This window comes from Rhinopithecus roxellana, chromosome 12 (genome assembly GCF_007565055.1).
Source record: "Rhinopithecus roxellana isolate Shanxi Qingling chromosome 12, ASM756505v1, whole genome shotgun sequence".
Lineage (NCBI taxonomy): Eukaryota > Metazoa > Chordata > Mammalia > Primates > Cercopithecidae > Rhinopithecus > Rhinopithecus roxellana.
Window position 1 is genome coordinate 53,953,365 of NC_044560.1, and position 16,266 is coordinate 53,969,630.

At 53.5% G+C, this 16,266-nt stretch overlaps 1 protein-coding gene across 2 annotated transcripts; it reads right to left on the bottom strand.

Annotated features, from left to right (window-relative positions):
* Positions 1-3,493: 3,493 nt before the first annotated feature.
* Positions 3,494-15,214, bottom strand: TMEM61 (transmembrane protein 61). Of its 2 annotated transcripts, none has more exons than XM_030912897.1 (4): positions 15,136-15,214; positions 14,712-14,838; positions 9,312-9,661; positions 3,494-3,953 (listed from the first exon to the last, which is right to left on the bottom strand). In XM_030912897.1, the coding sequence occupies exons 2-4, from the start codon at positions 14,724-14,726 to the stop codon at positions 3,686-3,688; spliced, it is 633 nt and encodes a 210-aa protein (XP_030768757.1). In that variant the 5' UTR covers positions 14,727-14,838; positions 15,136-15,214; the 3' UTR covers positions 3,494-3,685. The 2 variants fall into 2 exon arrangements, with proteins under 2 accessions (XP_030768757.1, XP_010370973.1); XM_010372671.2 differs by having other exon boundaries at positions 14,956-15,185.
* Between the last annotated feature and the right edge of the window lie 1,052 nt (positions 15,215-16,266).

Sequence of the window (16,266 nt, forward strand, 5' to 3'; positions counted from 1 at the left end):
TGCTCGTCACCAGGTCTGAGCCTCCATCATCTCTTTCTCTCCCTAACTGGTCTCTACTTCCATCCTTGACCACTGAAGTCTCTTTGCAACCCCAATACTGGGTCAGAACATGTACCTCTTCTGCACAGAGCCCTGTAATGGCTTCCCATCTCATCAGAGTAAAAACCAAATGCTTTAAGATGACCCAAAAGGCTCTGGATAATTGGCCCACGCTGCCTGCATAGCAATCCTCTGAGCTTGCCTCCCGCCACGCCCCCTCTCACTCACCCACTCCACCACCCTGGCCCCATGCTGTTCCCGGAACACGCGTGCACCCCAGGACCTCCGCACCTGCTGTTCCTTCTGCCTGGAGTGCTGTCCTTCCTGTAGCTGCATGGCTCCCTCCCTTACCTCCTTCAGGCCTTTGCCCAAATGTTGCCTTCACAGTAAGGTCTTCCCTGATTCTGCTATAAAACTGCAGAATCGCCTCCCCAGGGGTTCCCTGTATTCCTTTCCCAATGTTTCTCCATAGTGCTTACAGCCAACTATCATACTATATGCGTGATTTATCTTGTCTCTTGTCTGTCTGTCTCCCCCAACTAGAACTCAAGCCCCCACAGGGTGGGGACTTTGTTTTGAGCACTGTTCTATCCCCAGGGGCTAGGACAGGGTAGGCTCTGGATGCTCATGTGAATAGAGGGATGGAATCTGCGTCCCTGAGAGAGAGAGGCCAGAGAGGAAATGCAGGCAGGAAACCTGCTGGGGCTAAGGTGTCTGACATTTTTCACAGAGGTTATGCAGGGGAAAGACGAGAACCAGATTTTAATGTTTCAGTTAGAGAAAGAAAGATCCCAGTGAGCAACGATGAGCCACTGAGGGGGTAGCATAGGGATTTCTGACTGAGATGGGCTGATTTAAGGGGAGAGCTCCAGGGGCGGGGGTCACCAAGCCCACCCAGCAGGTAACAGAAGCCCGGGAGGGGCCCAAGGAAAGCACGGGAGAGGTCTGAGCTCTGAGGATCCGTCATCTGAGACTCTGGTGGCCAGCACAAGATGAGGTCTGAATAGGAGGTGAAGAAACTGGACGGTTGGGCCCAGGAGGAAAGAAATCAGCAAGCAAACTGGTGCCCCCTGGGGGCTGCAGAGTAGGGGAGCTGGCCCTCACGTGGCTCCATGGTCAGGCACCCTGCCGGTGGGCACGAAATGGGGAGCCCCCATTCACAGCGAGGCCACTTTGGCTTGGAAGAGGACAGTAACATGGCTTGGTCAGGAGTCTGTCTCCCTCTGCACCCCTGACTCAGCCTCTTCCATGATGCTGGTGACCTTGAGCAAGTCATGGCCCCTCCTGCGGGCTTCCAGTTAGGACACAGATGAGTGGATGGGACAGAAAGGCAGCAAAGGTCTCAGTGTCTGCCCAGTAAAATGGTGCCTCCTGGTCACACTGGCAACTCATTAACTCACCTAACCCGCCCAAGGTCACTTCACACCTACACCTCCAGGTTCCTAGACTGTCCTGTGTTAATACCAAGAAGGGAGGGTGAAGCAGTGACTGTAAAGGAGAGGAAGGGAGGGAGGCACAGCAGGCATCCAGAGTTTGGTGATGGGGGAGGGAGAGGGTCAGAAGAGATCCCCAGGTTGCTGAAGAGCCAGCCCCCAGGAAGCGCTTCAGGAGAGAGGGAACAGTCAGTGCAAGGGCCTCAGTGAGACTGGCTGGAGCAGAGAGCAGGGGGAGGGAGTGTCAGGAGATGAGAGGGTCAGGAGAGAAGACAGGCTCAGATCAGGCCTCAGAGCCCCCCTCTCCCCAGACCAGTGTCTGGGCTTTTTTTTTTTTTTTTCCGAGAAGGAGTCTCACTCTGTTGCCTAGGCTGGAGTACAGGGTGCGATCTTGGCTCACTGCAACCTCCACCTCCTGGGTTCAAGCAATTCCCTGCCTCAGCCTCCTGAGGAGCTAGGATTATAGGCACCTGCCACCGGCTAACTTTTGTATTCTTAGTAGAGATGGGGTTTCACCATCTTGGCCAGTCTGATCTTGAACTCCTGACCTCATGATCCATCCGCCTCAGCCTCCCAAAGTGCTGGGATTGCAGGCGTGAGCCATGGTGCCTGGCCTGGGCTTTCATTATTCAAGGTGAGCTGGGAGCCACAGGGGCAGGGCGGGGGAGGGAAGGGTGGGGTGCGGCAGGGCGGGGGGCAGGGTGGGTCATGATCTGACCTGGGTCTGAACAGATCACTCTGCCTGCTGAGCTGAGAAGAGACTGTGAGGGCTTCAGGGAGAAGCAGAGAGACCAAGACCAGATGGTGGCTACTGTGACAATGATGCAGCCTAGGTGGGAGGACCCCACACTGGCTGTGACTTTATCGTCTGGGATTTTTACCTCTCCAAGGCTAGCTCCTCACCTGTCAAATGCTGACACCACCACCTGTCGCAGGGCATCTGAAGATGACACGATGGCAGAGAACCAGGCCCAGTACGCAGTAGGCTCTGGGGATGCTACCCTTCTCCAGCTGACTAAGCCGCAGGCCTTTGGACCCCTACTGGCAGTGTGACCCTGGGAAGGTTACTTCACCTCTTTTCATGTAAGTGGGATGGGCTAGAGATGTAGGGATGCAGAATGGAGCTGGTCAAAAGTAGATGTTTCTGCCACATCTGCAAAGTGAGCAAAAGTAGTGCGCTTCCCGTCACAGGAGGTATGGGAGCAGAGGCCGAATTTGCCCTTGGTGGAGGAGGGCTACCTCTACTAATAAAACTGACAATTACTGCACACGTACTGGGCACCTGGCTCAGGGCTAAGACACCTGCCTTTATTATCTGGTGCCTCAGCACTGAGCCATTGACGGCGGCATCAGTGTGAACTCACATGTCAGTTGCTATCATCTCACTGAATCCTCACAAATCAGCTCTTTGAGGGAATCCTTAACTCCCATTTTACAGATGAGGAGGCTGAGGCAGAGAGAGGAAAAGTCACTCGTCCAAGTCACTAAGATGGTACATGGCAGACTGGGCACAGTGGCTCACATCTGTAATCCTAACAGTTTAGGAGGCTGGGAGTTCGAGACCAACCTGGGCAACAGAGCAAGCTCCCTCTCTACAACAAATTTTTAAAAATTAGTCGGGCATGCTTATGGTTTCTGCTACTTGGGAGACTGAGGTGGGAGGATCGCTTGAGCCTGGGAGAAAGAGGCTGCAGCAAGTCATGATTGAGCCACTGCACTCCAGCCTGGGTGACACAGCAAGACCCTGTCTAAAAAAAAAAAAAAAAAAAAAAAGGTACCTGTGGAACCTATACATAGGTGGTCTGAATTCAGAGGCCATGTTCTTCTGGTTATAAATATGATGTGTGCCCCTGGGCCCCAGTTTTCTCACCTGCACACAATCTCCCAGCTGACAGCCAGCACTCACACTGGCCATAGGAGTGCCACCCAGGATGTTCTGGCCAGCTGGGCCCCTGATGACGGCCCTCACCCATACCACAGAGGGCAGAACACCCCCAGCTGGACCTAGGCAACTCATAGAGTTGTGAGACACAATAAAATGGGATTTATTTTAAGCCACTAAATTTGGGGTGGTTTGCTATACAGCAATAGATAAATAGAACAGCCTTCAACAATGAACATCTGTTGAGTGCCTACCGTGGCCCAGGCACTGCACGAGACTCTGGAAAAGGCACAGCAATTTTGTCTCTGGATTCAGGGCCTACTAGGAGCCTTTAGCTTTCTCCCCGTGCAGTCTGAACCAGGCCTGAGCAGGAGCATGTGGCGCTCAGTGTCGTCTCTGCAGAAACCGCATCAAGAGCAAGGCTGATGCTCTCGTAGCTGGGTGGAGGCCAGGGGGGCTGGGTGCTGAGCAGGGCATCCTTTGGTGCACTTGGCTCCAGGACTTCCTCCATAGGGTATGCAGGTGGTGTTGGGGGCCCCTCGGCCACTGGGAAGCTCACGGCTTCCTCATAAGTGGGGATGTCAACCACTTTGGGGGTCCTGCGGGAACAGAAGAGAGGCTGTTAACAGGAGCTGGGTCAGACCCTGCTGCCTGCCAGGGAGACAATGAGAAAGGCTGGGGGCAGAGAAGTCTTCACACCCTGCTCCAAGCCTTTGCGGCTCCCGAAGGCCCCATACACACAGTTGAAACCTGGCATGAGCCAGCCCCTTCGGCCCTCAGCCTTCCCGCCACCCCCTCCCTGCTCCATAGAGTTAGTTCCCTGTATGTGCCCCCAGCACCTCCTGGTGCCTCCTAAGTCCTCTCTGCAGGGAAAGTCCTGCCCTAGGGCAGTGACTGAGAGTCCAGGGGCTGACGGTAGGTACTTAGGGGTGTTTGTTGAAAGACTGAGTGATGGTGGTCCATAGAAAGACTCCCACCTATTGAAATATCCTTTACCAGATCAGAATTGGGATGCTCAGGGTGGAATGGGAGATCTCAATTCCTCTGCCCATCTGGATGCTTTAGATTTTGATATGATGTCTGCCAAGTGATTATCTTTATGTGCATACCTCCAGGGATGGAGAGCTTACAACTTACCAGATCAACCACTTCTATCTCTGGACAGCTTTACTGTCCTGTGACTCTTTTCTTGTCCCCACCCCTGGCCAACTAAACCACCCCACAGGGGCTTGAGGCAGAGACCAGGTTCTCTGCAGCTCCGCTGACCAGGTTCTGCAGGCCAGACCCCGAGACAGATCACCCACGCCCCCGCCAGCCTGAGGCTGATAGGAATGAGACCAGCTGTCGGCCCCCTCAGAGCCCTGGCGGGTCATCTCTGGGGATCCAATGCCCCTTTCCCACCTGGGACACACAGTGGGGAGTAGGGTGAGAATGTCACTGATCCTAGGTGTGGGCTGCTCCTGCTTTGGGGGTGATCCTGAAAGTCTCTTCCAACACTGAAGGTGGTTATGAGTCTGGGCACTGGTGGTTCACCTCCCTGCTTGGACACATTCCTGCTGGGAGATCAGGGGTCTGTAATTCCATTCTGGGGCCTGGTTTCCTCACCTGTAAAATGGGGAACAATAGTGGCACCTGCCTCACAGGACAGAGTGCAGGTTAAATGGGCTCACGCAGTGCGGCACTCAGTGCCTGGCATGTAAGTGGGGTTATGAACAGAATCTCAAGGGGCTCCTATGGGGACTGGGTGGGGGAGCAAAGCTTATCACAGGCCTCTAGATGTCAGGCTCCACAAGACTCAGAGAGGCTGAGTCACTTGCCAGGCTCCTCGGTTTGGAGCTGCTGGGAAGCAGTTTATTCCACACCTGTGGTCCTACTGTCTGGACCGAGGAGGGGCCAATGGCAAGAGGCCAGCCGGGGGAACAGAAGAGGCAGTAGATGGGACTCAGCTCCAGGGGCTGATGGAGGGGCCCATGCTGGGAACCTGCTGCTGCCCCTCAGGTGAGCGCCCAACACCCACTGGAGACCTGGACTTTCTCTGGCAATGTGTCTTCTCAGCCCACTGCTGTCAGCCTCCAGCCTGCTGGGAGGCTCACCGCTCCCAATCACAGACCAGGGTGACAGAGCAGATTGATGGGACCCTGGATTTGAACCCCAGCCTGTATGTCAGTACAAGGCAGGGCACCAGCCAGAAATCCCTGGGACACCAGCCAGGAGTCCCAAACATAGAACTCCGTGTCCAGTGCTTCCACAAATTCTCACAGACCTCAATTCCTTCTCTGGAACACAGCCCGGGAAGCTGAGATGGTGCCTGTCCTCACCCTCCTCTAAGCTCCCAGCATCCTTGCAGATGAGAGTGGGATAGATAATATTGCCCCTGGAAGCAGGCAAGTTGGGTTCTATTGCTGTGTGACCTGGACCACATTCACACCTTTTCTGAACCTCTTTCTCCTCATCTGTAAAATGAGGATAATAATTCCCCTTTCAGATTCAGGGGAAGAAAAAAATGAAAAACAAACGGTTCACAGCACACAGAAAAGTGAGTAATTAGCTTCCAGAGGCCCAGCTCCTGTCTGCTCACCTCCCAAACATGCCTCGGCCCCGCTTAGAGCCCTGGACACGTGAGACAGGCTTTGGGTAGGCCGCCCCAGGTGACATCTGGCAGGGCAGGGCACAAGTGCCAGTGAGCTCTGCCCGCAGCAGGAAGTTTGCTTAGAGGGCAGATGTGAAGCGGCCCTCACACCACCTTCTGCCACCTTAGTGGCCAGCTGGGCCCGCCCAGCTCCAAGTCGCCAAGGTCACGGTCGAGGATGCCAGGAACTCAGTGAGCAGGGCAGCCGCATCACACCCCTCTGGGAGCGGGCCCCATTCATGGTGCCTCTGGATGTGGTGCCTCTGCAGCTGTGTGGGGCAGTCCTGCCACAGTGGTCTCCCTGCACAGGAAGTGCCATGGAGGCCAGGGCTCACCCTAATCTTTGCAGCCTGGTTGGGGCAGAAGACCTGGGCCTGGCACCAGCTCCACTGCCCTTCAGCTGAGTCAGGCAAACCCAGGAGGAGTGGGGCAAGGGATGAAACACAATTTGCCCAACACTTAAGTTCTCTAATCTCCTTTCGTATTCACAACGACCCTGGGGGGTAGAGGCCCACACCCATTTTATGGATGAGTAAAGGCCATGTGTCGGCTAAGTGGCAAAGTCCCAGCTTCGTCTGACAGCAATGCTCAAGCTAAGTCCACCTATCACACCTCTCCCCCAAGCCACCTCATCTCTCCTCACCTCAGCTTTCTCAGCTGTCAAATGGACCCAATCCTTACACTTACCTCGTAAGTAGTTGAGGCTCAGATCTAGTGGGCATGAGGGTGCATTGCAAATTAAAACAGGAATAGCAGAGAAAGCAGATGTGTGTACCAGCTACAGCGTGTACGCTTCCCTAACTCTCATCTCATCTGAGCCTGACAGCGATGATAGGGAAAAGGTCTGTCACCCCAGCTGAGAGATGAGGTGTCAGACACAGCTCAGAGAGTCTAAGTAACATCCTCAAGGACACACAGCTTCTAAAAGAAAGAGCAGGGACTACTGGAGGCCCCACATCCAGTCATCCTCACTAAGGGAACTTACACTGAAGATATGAGCTTCCTGAGGGCAGGGGCTTTGTCTGTTTTGCCCGCTGTGGCACTGTCAGTTCTCTGAATAGGACCCAGCATGCCTCCGTGTGCTCAATCAATATTAGGTACATGCATGAAAGAATAAGTAGATGAATAAACAGGGAAACCGAGGCCAAGAGGGGAAGGGACCTGCCCAAGCCATCAGCCCAGGAAGGCTTTGTTTCTGACCTGGAGTTACCCACAGCGGGCACCACCAGAGACCGAGGTACCTGGGAGCAAGAATAGCAGAGTAGCCACCCACGGGGGCCAGGTGCTGGGCTCTGCAGGCAGCAGGGCTGGGCTGGGTCAGCCTCGGGACAGGAAAGAGCACTGCCAGCAGCAGCAGCCTCCTCGACCCCCAGCCACCCAGTTTCTGAGTCTACGACTTGGGTCTTGGAGCTCGATGGGCTAGGATCACCCTGTGGCCTCCTCGGTGGGCTTCCTCCCTGACCCACTGGGAGTGAGGGCCAAGGGGCCCCACCTGCCAGGCGCAGCTGTGCCTAGACCCTGTTGCATCAACATGGCTGTGTGTACAGGCAACACCCACCCCCTGCACTCACATCCGGCTGGGTGGGAGGAGCAGGCTCTGGTCCAGAGCATCTGGGTCCTGGCCTGGTTCCAACTGACCACTAACTCACTGTATGACCAGGTAGGTCACTTGGTCTTCTGAGACTCAGGCCTCTCATCTGAGAAGTGAAGGGTTTGGCTGGAGAGTCCCCAAGGCCCTGCAATATCTAACACTATGTAAATGCTATGTAAATAGTTGTTATGCTGTACTGTTTAGGGAATGATGAGAAGAAATCAAAGTTTGTACATGTTCAGCACAGACACAATTCTTTTTTCAAGTATTTTGGATCCATGGTTGCTTGAATCATGGATGCAGAACCCATAGAAAGGGCCGACTGTACTGCATCATCTCTAGCTTTAAGAAGGCACAGACTGGTAGCGGGAATGCTCCTACATTCTTTGACTCGGACAACACTTTCCCTCGTAACACAGGGAAGAAGAGCATCAGGTCCCAGGTCCCAGGCCAGCTCACAGCAGTCTGGCTTAGCCCCTCACACACAGGGATCCAGGGCTTAGGACTGATGCGGCGGGAAGAATGCCAGCCGTGCAGCCAGCAGGCTCCTGCCACTTTCTAGCTATGCCTCCCCTTCCTTTTCTGCAGACACAACAGTCATTCTTACCTTGGAGGCAATAGAAAGAAGGACAGGAGGTGATGTACACAGGCCCCTGGCACATAGGCACACTCTGTACTTTGTTGAGTAAATAAGTACATAAAAGGGTATGCATAATGCATGCATTCTCAACGGGACAAACACTGGTTCTTGTTCTTGGGGAGGGTAATACTCTTTTTATGTATAAAGCACACATATACATATAGAACATAAACATATACACAGTGTATCTGGGGTATTATAATTTCATGGAGGAGGATTTGGAAAAAAAAAAAAAAGTCTAAGAAGGATGGCACAAGGCAAGGTGGGGAGACCGATAATGAAAACAGAAGGTTGAGAGATGCTGTCTTCATGCAACACTTTGTCCCCATCCATATCTCATTTAATTTTCCCAAGTGTCACCGGAAGTAGGGAGTGGGCGTTGAGCATAGACTCTGAGGCCAGACTGCCTGGGTTCAAGTCCTGGCTCTGACACACACTAGCTGATGTCCTTGACTGAGTTACTTAGTGTCTCCATGCCTCCATTTCCTCCTCTACAAATGGAATTCTTAACAGTAGCTACTTCAGAGGACTGCTGTAAGGATCAGCTGAGGGAGTATAGGATAGCACTTTGAACAGTGCCTGGCACATGGCTAGTACTGTAGCAAACTGTAGTTTGCTATTATTGCTGTTGTTATTAGTCCTTTTTATTTCAAATGACGAAGTTAAAGTTTAGGGGGATTGCATGATCTACTCAAAGTCCCACTGCTAGTTTGTGATAGAACCAGAAGAGGGTCCCAGTGGGTCTGACTTTTGTGTCTAGGCTTTTAACCCTCTGCTATTCTGTCCCATACCAAGCTGAGCTCAGCTGCCACCTCCTCCAGGAAGCCTTCCTGGATTTCTCCATGTCTTTAGAACACATGCGTCTCTCACACAGCACTACCTACTCTGGTTTGTCATCATCAGCCTCTGTCATGGGGCTTTAAACTCCTTCAGGGTTGTACTGATCAGCTTCCATGTACCCAGGGCACAGGGCAAAGCCTGGTCCAAAGGAGGAACCCCATGAGAATTTGCTGGAATTACAAATGCTGGTTGGTGGGCTGGTGTGACTGGGCCCCTACCTGTGGTCCCCACCCGCTGCCCCACCCTGCCCTGCTGACCTGCAGCTCTCCTTCTCTGAGGACTCCACAGTGAGGTAATACAGGTCTCTGGAGAAGCGATAGAGGTCCCATGGGGGTGGCCCCCGGGTGCTGGCCTTGAAGGACCACAGCAGGCCAATGAGCAGTAGCAGGCCACCTGCGCCGCAGCAGACGAAGCTGATGGACCTGAGCGGGGGGCTGGGGCCCTGGCGCACCGGATGCTCCGTGGGTGGGGCCAGCTGGCCAGGCTGGGTATTTGCATCCCCTTCGCTCCACCAAGCAAAGCAGAGCGTCCCAGCTACCAGAACCACTGTGCCACTGACCGTCATGCAATAGCGGAGGGTGGAGGCCATGTGGCTCCCGTCACACATCTGGACACAGAGAAGGAGAGAGAAGAGGAAATGGGCCGTATGAAAGGTGCTGGAGGCCAGGTGTTAATCCTCAGCTGCCTGAGGTCACTGTACAACCTTGGAGAAGTCACTTAACTCCTTTGGGCTTCAGTTTCCTCATCTGTGAAGTGGAGATGATGTCCCTGACTTTGCTGGGCTATTTTGAAGGTCAGAGGTAAACATGTATCAGCACCATGCCTGGGACATCGCAGAAGCTCAGTTAAGTGTGACCACTTTCACTCAGGGCCTCCCTCTAGGCCTCAGGGGCCCCATCTGCCTGGTGGGTCGAAGACTCCCCACTCTGACTACCACACAGGAAGCTGGGAAAGAGGAAAGTGAAGGCGTGTTGGAACCTCCAGGCCTGCCAGGATTGGGGCTTGCTGGTTATGCACTGCCTGACTTCACCTGGTCACAATCTTGTGAGATGGACACTGTTATTGAACAGAGGAAGATACCGAGACCCAGAACAAGCATGAAAGAGGAGGTATTGAAGAGTCTGAGGCCGAAATTTACAACACAGAGCAAAACTTTGTGGAAAAAGATGTTCTCTGGGCTGGGCGTGGTGACTCACACCTGTAATCCCAGCACTTTGGGAGGCCAAGGTGGGCGGCTCACCTGAGGTCAGGAGTTCGAGACCAGTCTGGCCAACATGGTGAAACCCCATCTCTACTAAAAATACAAAAATTAGCTGAGCATGGTAGCACACGCCTGTAATCCCAGCTACTCAGGAGGCTGAGGCAGAAGAATCACTTGAACCTGGGAGGCAGAGGTTGTAGTGAGCCAAGATCGCACCAATGCACTCCAGCCTGGGCAAAAGAGTGAGACTGTCACACACACACACACACACATAGACACACACACACATAGACACACACACACATATGTTCACTGTGGCCTTATTAATAATGGCCATAATTTTGGAAAGTGCTAAAATGTTCAATTATAAAGAAATGGTGAGTAAACTATGGCATAATCTCTAGAATGAATAATTAATATTAGCCCTTTTTTTAAAAAAAAATCAAGCTCAGCACAAAGGTTTAACAAGAAGAGGAAACATTTATCACTTCTTGCTTTTTTCAACTTAGTATACTAAATTATGCCTACAGTGTTGTCTCAATTAAATAAAAGAATGCACAAGGGGGAAAAACTTGGAAGGGTCCTGGCCCTGGATCACATAGACGTAGGAGGCTGAAACCTAGGTCTGAGTTGTCCCCAAAGCCAATTTCTAGGCTGCCCATTGTACCTTCCAGTCCTTGTACCTATAACTTCCCCTTAGCTCCCCTCAAGGCTCAGCCTCACCAGGAAAGCCTTCTCTGAAGAAACTTTAACTTTAAACCCCTGAGTGCCCTGGGCCACCTTTGCCACAGCAGAAACCTGTGCTTAACTTCTGCTTCACTTGTCCCACTCCGCGGTCTGTGAGCTCCCCGAGGGCAGGGTCCATATTGGCCGTGTTTACCACTATATCCCCTCAGTGCCTAGCACATAATAACTGCTCAATATATCCTCTGAACTGAGAGAAAGTGTTGCTGGATAAATAAATGCTGGTTGGGTGAAAATCTACCCTCAGTTGTAAAGAGCTAGGAGAGAGGAGGCAGTGCAGGATTCCAGCTGCCACAGCACAGGGACATGAAGGACAGTCCTGGTTTTGGTCCCCCCTCTACAACTGTATCATGGGGTAAGCCCCTCACCTGCCCCGGGCCTGCTTCCTCATCAGATAAAAGGCAGGCTCTCTAGGAGGCTGCTAGGAGGATTTGCAGAAGCACTGTCTCCTCTTCCAGAGGCTGAGCCAGTGAAGCAGGGAGCGGGGGCCACAGACCTTAAAGGGAGGCTTCAGTGATCACAAATCCCTTTCAAGTGGGGCTTGCCCAGCCAACGACACTATATCCAAATGACATACTGCTGTGTGGCCGCTTAAAGCCATGATCCCATGGGAGCTAAAGGGCATGGAAAATGTTCAAGATGTAGCAGGTGAAACTTTACATTTCAAAAGGCAATGTTACCAAATGTGTTTAAAAACACACACGTGTGTGTGTGTGTGTGTGTGTGTGAAAGAGAGAGAGAGAGACAGAATGTATACATGTAAAAGGGGGGCTCTGGGAGTGGACCTCAATCTTTCTGCACCCCTAGACTTCTGGATGCATATAGAGAAATTCCATTGATAAATGACCTGCAGTTCTCTTCCTGTGAATCTGTCCAGGGCGCAAGTGCCTCCTGTCTCTAGCTCAAAGCCTTTTCATGTAGGGACTATCCCCGGTCCCCCATCCCCAAAGTCAAAGAGCTAGGAGAGGCTGTCAAGAGAAGAAACCTGTTTGTGGGGAAAAAATTCAAAAAACAAAACACACAAGCAAATCAAGAACAGTAACCCCTGCATGTATGTTATGGTACTCAACAGCCCTTTATACCTAGCATTGCACCTGCCTCCCTACAGGGGCAGGCCAGAGGAAAAGCCCCATTTTACAAATGAGGAGAGTGAGCCCAAAAAGGTGAAGGACCTTGCCCAAAGCCAGGTACAGCATGGTTCTCAGCACTGGAGGAGCGCACACCTAGGCATGCCCGCATGGGGCAACCTACACTGCTTTTTACTTTCTATCAAACAATAGTCACTGCTCATTATGGAAAAAGGAGAAAACCACAAAAGAGAATAAAAATTAAAAAAAAAAATACAGGCTGGGCACAGTGGCTCACACCTGTAATCCCAGCACTTTGGGAGGCCGAGGCGGGTGGATCACCTGAGGTCAGAAGTTTAAGACCAGCCTGGGCAACACGGTGAAAGCCCGTCTCTATTAGAAATACAAAACTTAGCCGGCCGTGGTGGTGGGCACCTGTAGTCCCAGCTACTAGGGAGTAGCTTGAGAATCACTTGAACCTGGGATGTGGAGGTTGCAGTGAGCTGAGATCGCACCACTGCACTGCACTCCAGCCTGGGTGACAGAGTGAGACTCCTTCTCAAAAAAAAAAAAAAAAAAAAAAAAAAGCAAAATACAAATCACCACTAATCTTGCCTCTCAGAGATGAGCACAGTCACCAGGTGGCTGTTTCTGTTCATTGCCCCCTTGTCCTGCATACAGGATGATGGCAGCAGCAGATGTGTGCTGTGCATTTATCAGGCTGGGCATTTACCAGGCTGGGCACCATGTCAAGCGCTTTACAGGTACCCCTTCACTTTATCCCCACAACAGCACTGTGTCCTAAAGACACTGTGGCCACTAGGGTGACAATTTCTCCACAATTGGTGACCACAATAGGGTGACGATTTGTCCACTAGAGTTACTGCTGGATTTGGACCCAAGTCTAGTCTGAGTCAAATCCCTGTGTGTGTGTACAGCTAGGTCTATCAGTATCTTTTAGTATAGAAAGTTGGGACCATGCTGCGAATAGATGTATTTGTCTTTGGCACAGGCAGCTCTCACTCTTTAGAATGTGTGGCCCTCCTTCCCAGCTTAACTCCTCCCAGGCCTCAGACTAGCCTCTGCAACTGCCCTTTGCATGTTCTCACATGGGGTCGGGGTCATTTTCTGTGTGGGTCTCGCTCCTTCCATGTGGAAACCCCACAGCAGGCAGGGCACATGCTAACCTGTCATCCTGGGGGAGTGGGAGGTTGAGAAGGTCAATGTCCACTGGATGAAGGGCAGCCTGTTCCTTTGCACAGTGGTTGTTTTCCTTATTATTGTAGGTCAGGGATGTCACTATCAGCAGGGTGTTCTCACCCAAACTCCTTTCATCTGGACCCTCTACTAGGCCTGTGCTCCCTCCACCTGGAGCGCCCTCTGCTTCCATCCAGGGCCCTCATTGCACCCCTTCCCAGAAAGCTGTCTACTGCAGCTGCCCCCACCTCCCTCCAGCCGGAGGAGGGCTTTCCCGGAATTAGATGGCTCCACTGATCACTCCCTCTGACTACAGTGGTCATTCCCTGTTAGCTCTGTGACCGCCCAGCATCTCTGAGTTCAAATCCCTGCCTGCAAGGGGAAAGCAGGTAATGAAAATGAGATGGCAAGACAGCAGGCTATAAGTGAGGCATGGGGACACAAGGCTGGACTGAGGATGCACCCTGCTCTGACACTGGCAGGATCCAGCTTCTCCATGCCTTAGTGCCCTCCCCTGTAAATGGGCACAATAACACCATATTGCTTCTGAGAATGAGGATATATTAAAATAAAATTTATTCTTATTATGATTATTTTTATTTCTACAGCAGTGCTCAGTACCTGTCCCTGCCCTTCATCTTGCCCTATCTGCTAACTGGTGGCAGGGCCAGTCTGACTCTATTATCTGCCCCCTGGCATGGGGGCAGCATCCTCAGTAAAAATATAGTAGAAAGGCCCTGCTCCTGTCAGGAGAGTCCGGAGGACAGAGCCTCCCTCCTGTGCCCACTTCCGCACAAAGCCAGGACAGAACGCCATGCCATTCTCCATGTCCTACTCCATACCAATAAGGGCACTATTTTTTTCTTTTTCTTTTTCTTTCTTTTTTTTTTTTTTTTTTTTTTTTTTTTTTTTGAGACTCTGTCTTGCTCTGTCACCCAGGCTAGAGTGCAGTCCTGCCATCTCGGCTCACTGCACCCTCTGCCTCCTGAGTTCAAGTGATTCTCCTGCCTCAGCTTCCCAAGCAGCTAGGATTACAGGCACCACCGTGCCCGGCTAATTTTTGTATTTTTAGTAGAGACAGGGTTTCACCATGTTGCCCAGGCTGGTCTCGACCTTCTGATCTCAAGTGATCAGCCTGCTTCAGCCTCCCAAAGTGCTGGGATTACAGGTGTGAGCCACTGCACCCGGCCCCAATAAGAGCACTTTAGATGCCGCTTTGTGTAAAGACCAAACTGTCCGAACAAGAGTTTCCCAAACCATCCCCAATTAAGGTCCTGAGTGCCATGGCCTCAAGCCACCCAGCAAGATAAAACCCAGGCAGAGCCCCAGGTGTCCACACTCTGCCCACCAAGCCACCGTGACCGAGGTTAGGGGAAGGGGTCGGGGCAAGGTCGACGATAGAAGGGGCTGAGTGCCTGCAAAGGAGGGAGAAGGCCGTTTCCACCCACCTGGGGCAGGGCCATTGGGAGGCCGGCAGCAGGCGCTGTCCAGGCGCGGGGGGAGCCGGGCGCGGGTGAAGGTGTGGTGGCGGAGGACGCCAGGGCTGAGCGACCCTGCCGGCGGCGACCCTCGGGTCTGCAGGAGGTGCGGGTGTTAGGGGCGGGGGCGGGGGGGTGCCTGGCCACTGCCCCCGAGCCCTGCTCCCCAGCCCGCAAAACCGAGGCCTGGATCCCGGGCCCGCCCGGGGCTCACCAGTCGCGCCCTCTGGGCCACCCGCACCCGGTGAGCAGGGAACGAGCCAGGCCTCACCCCCCGCGCCCGCCCCGAGGGCTGCGCGCTCCCCGCGGGGCTCTGAGGCTGCCGTGGGGCGCCCAGGGGCGCGCGGGACCCGGGCCTCGCCCTCCACTCCGGTGGTGACCGCGCCAGCCCCACCTCCCTCTGCGTCCTCGCCGAGACTCCGGGTGGCCCGGGCTCCGGGCAGCTCCAGGTGTCCAGCGCTGTCGCCCAGCCGGCCCCGCCCGTCCTTAAAGCGCCAGCACGATTGGGCTGGCGGGGACTGGGGTTTGCCAGCGCGGCGGGGCCCGGGGAGCGGCGGGGCTGCTGCTGACCGGAATGCCTTGGTGCGGATGGGACCCCTGGGTCCTGGGGGCCGTCCCGCTCCCGCGAGCGCTTCAGGGCGGGCTTGGGAATGGAGACAAACTCCGAACCATTAACACCCAGCCGCACAGGGTTTAGGAGTCCCGAGCCCAGTCCTATTCACCCCCCATTTTATAGAAAGGGAAACTGAGGCCCAGAGAGGGGAAAGTCACTTGCCGAGGTGTTTGCTGCGGACTGCTTTGACAGAAGCTGCTTTTTCTCAGCACTCAGAGAGCATGCCCTCCTGGCCCTCCAGGACCCCAGGTCCTGGCAAGGATGGCGTTCTCAGCGGTAATGACCAGCATTTAAGTGCTCCCGGATAGCGGCGTCACTGTCCCAACCAGTGGAGGTCCCGGAGAGGGGCTGAAGATGTGTGACCTAACTTCTCTGAACCTTACTCCATTAAGGAGAGCTGATAATCCCTAACTCACAGTTCTGTGAGGACTGAATGCCTTAAGCATGCAGGTTAAGTGGCTACTGAAGGCCGTTTTTGTGGACAGGTGATTTGGGAGCCTAGAGGAAGGTGTGTGTGTGTGTGTGTGTGTGTGTGTGTGTGTGTGTGTGTGTGTGTGTGTAAAAATCCTTCCATGAGAGGACATCTGAGGTGTGGACAACAGCATCCCGGCAGAAGGAGCAGCATGTAGACGATGTCACAGGCTGGTTTGATCCTGACAAGTTCATGTGGGCCAAGGGAAGCCAGTTCCAGGCCCAGCTGGGGTCTGGGTTTTGTTCTTGCCCTTTCCTGCTACTCCAGCAAGCCCGGGGACTGGGGCCACTTTGCCACTGGCATGGCCTAGATTCTCCAATGAGCTGGGGGTGACTAACTCTCTTCCCAGCCCAAGGGTAGAAGGTGGAGCAGCCTGTCCAGCAGGGATCTGAAGCCCAGAGAGAGGAAGTCACTGGCTCCAAGTCACAGAGCCGGTCAGT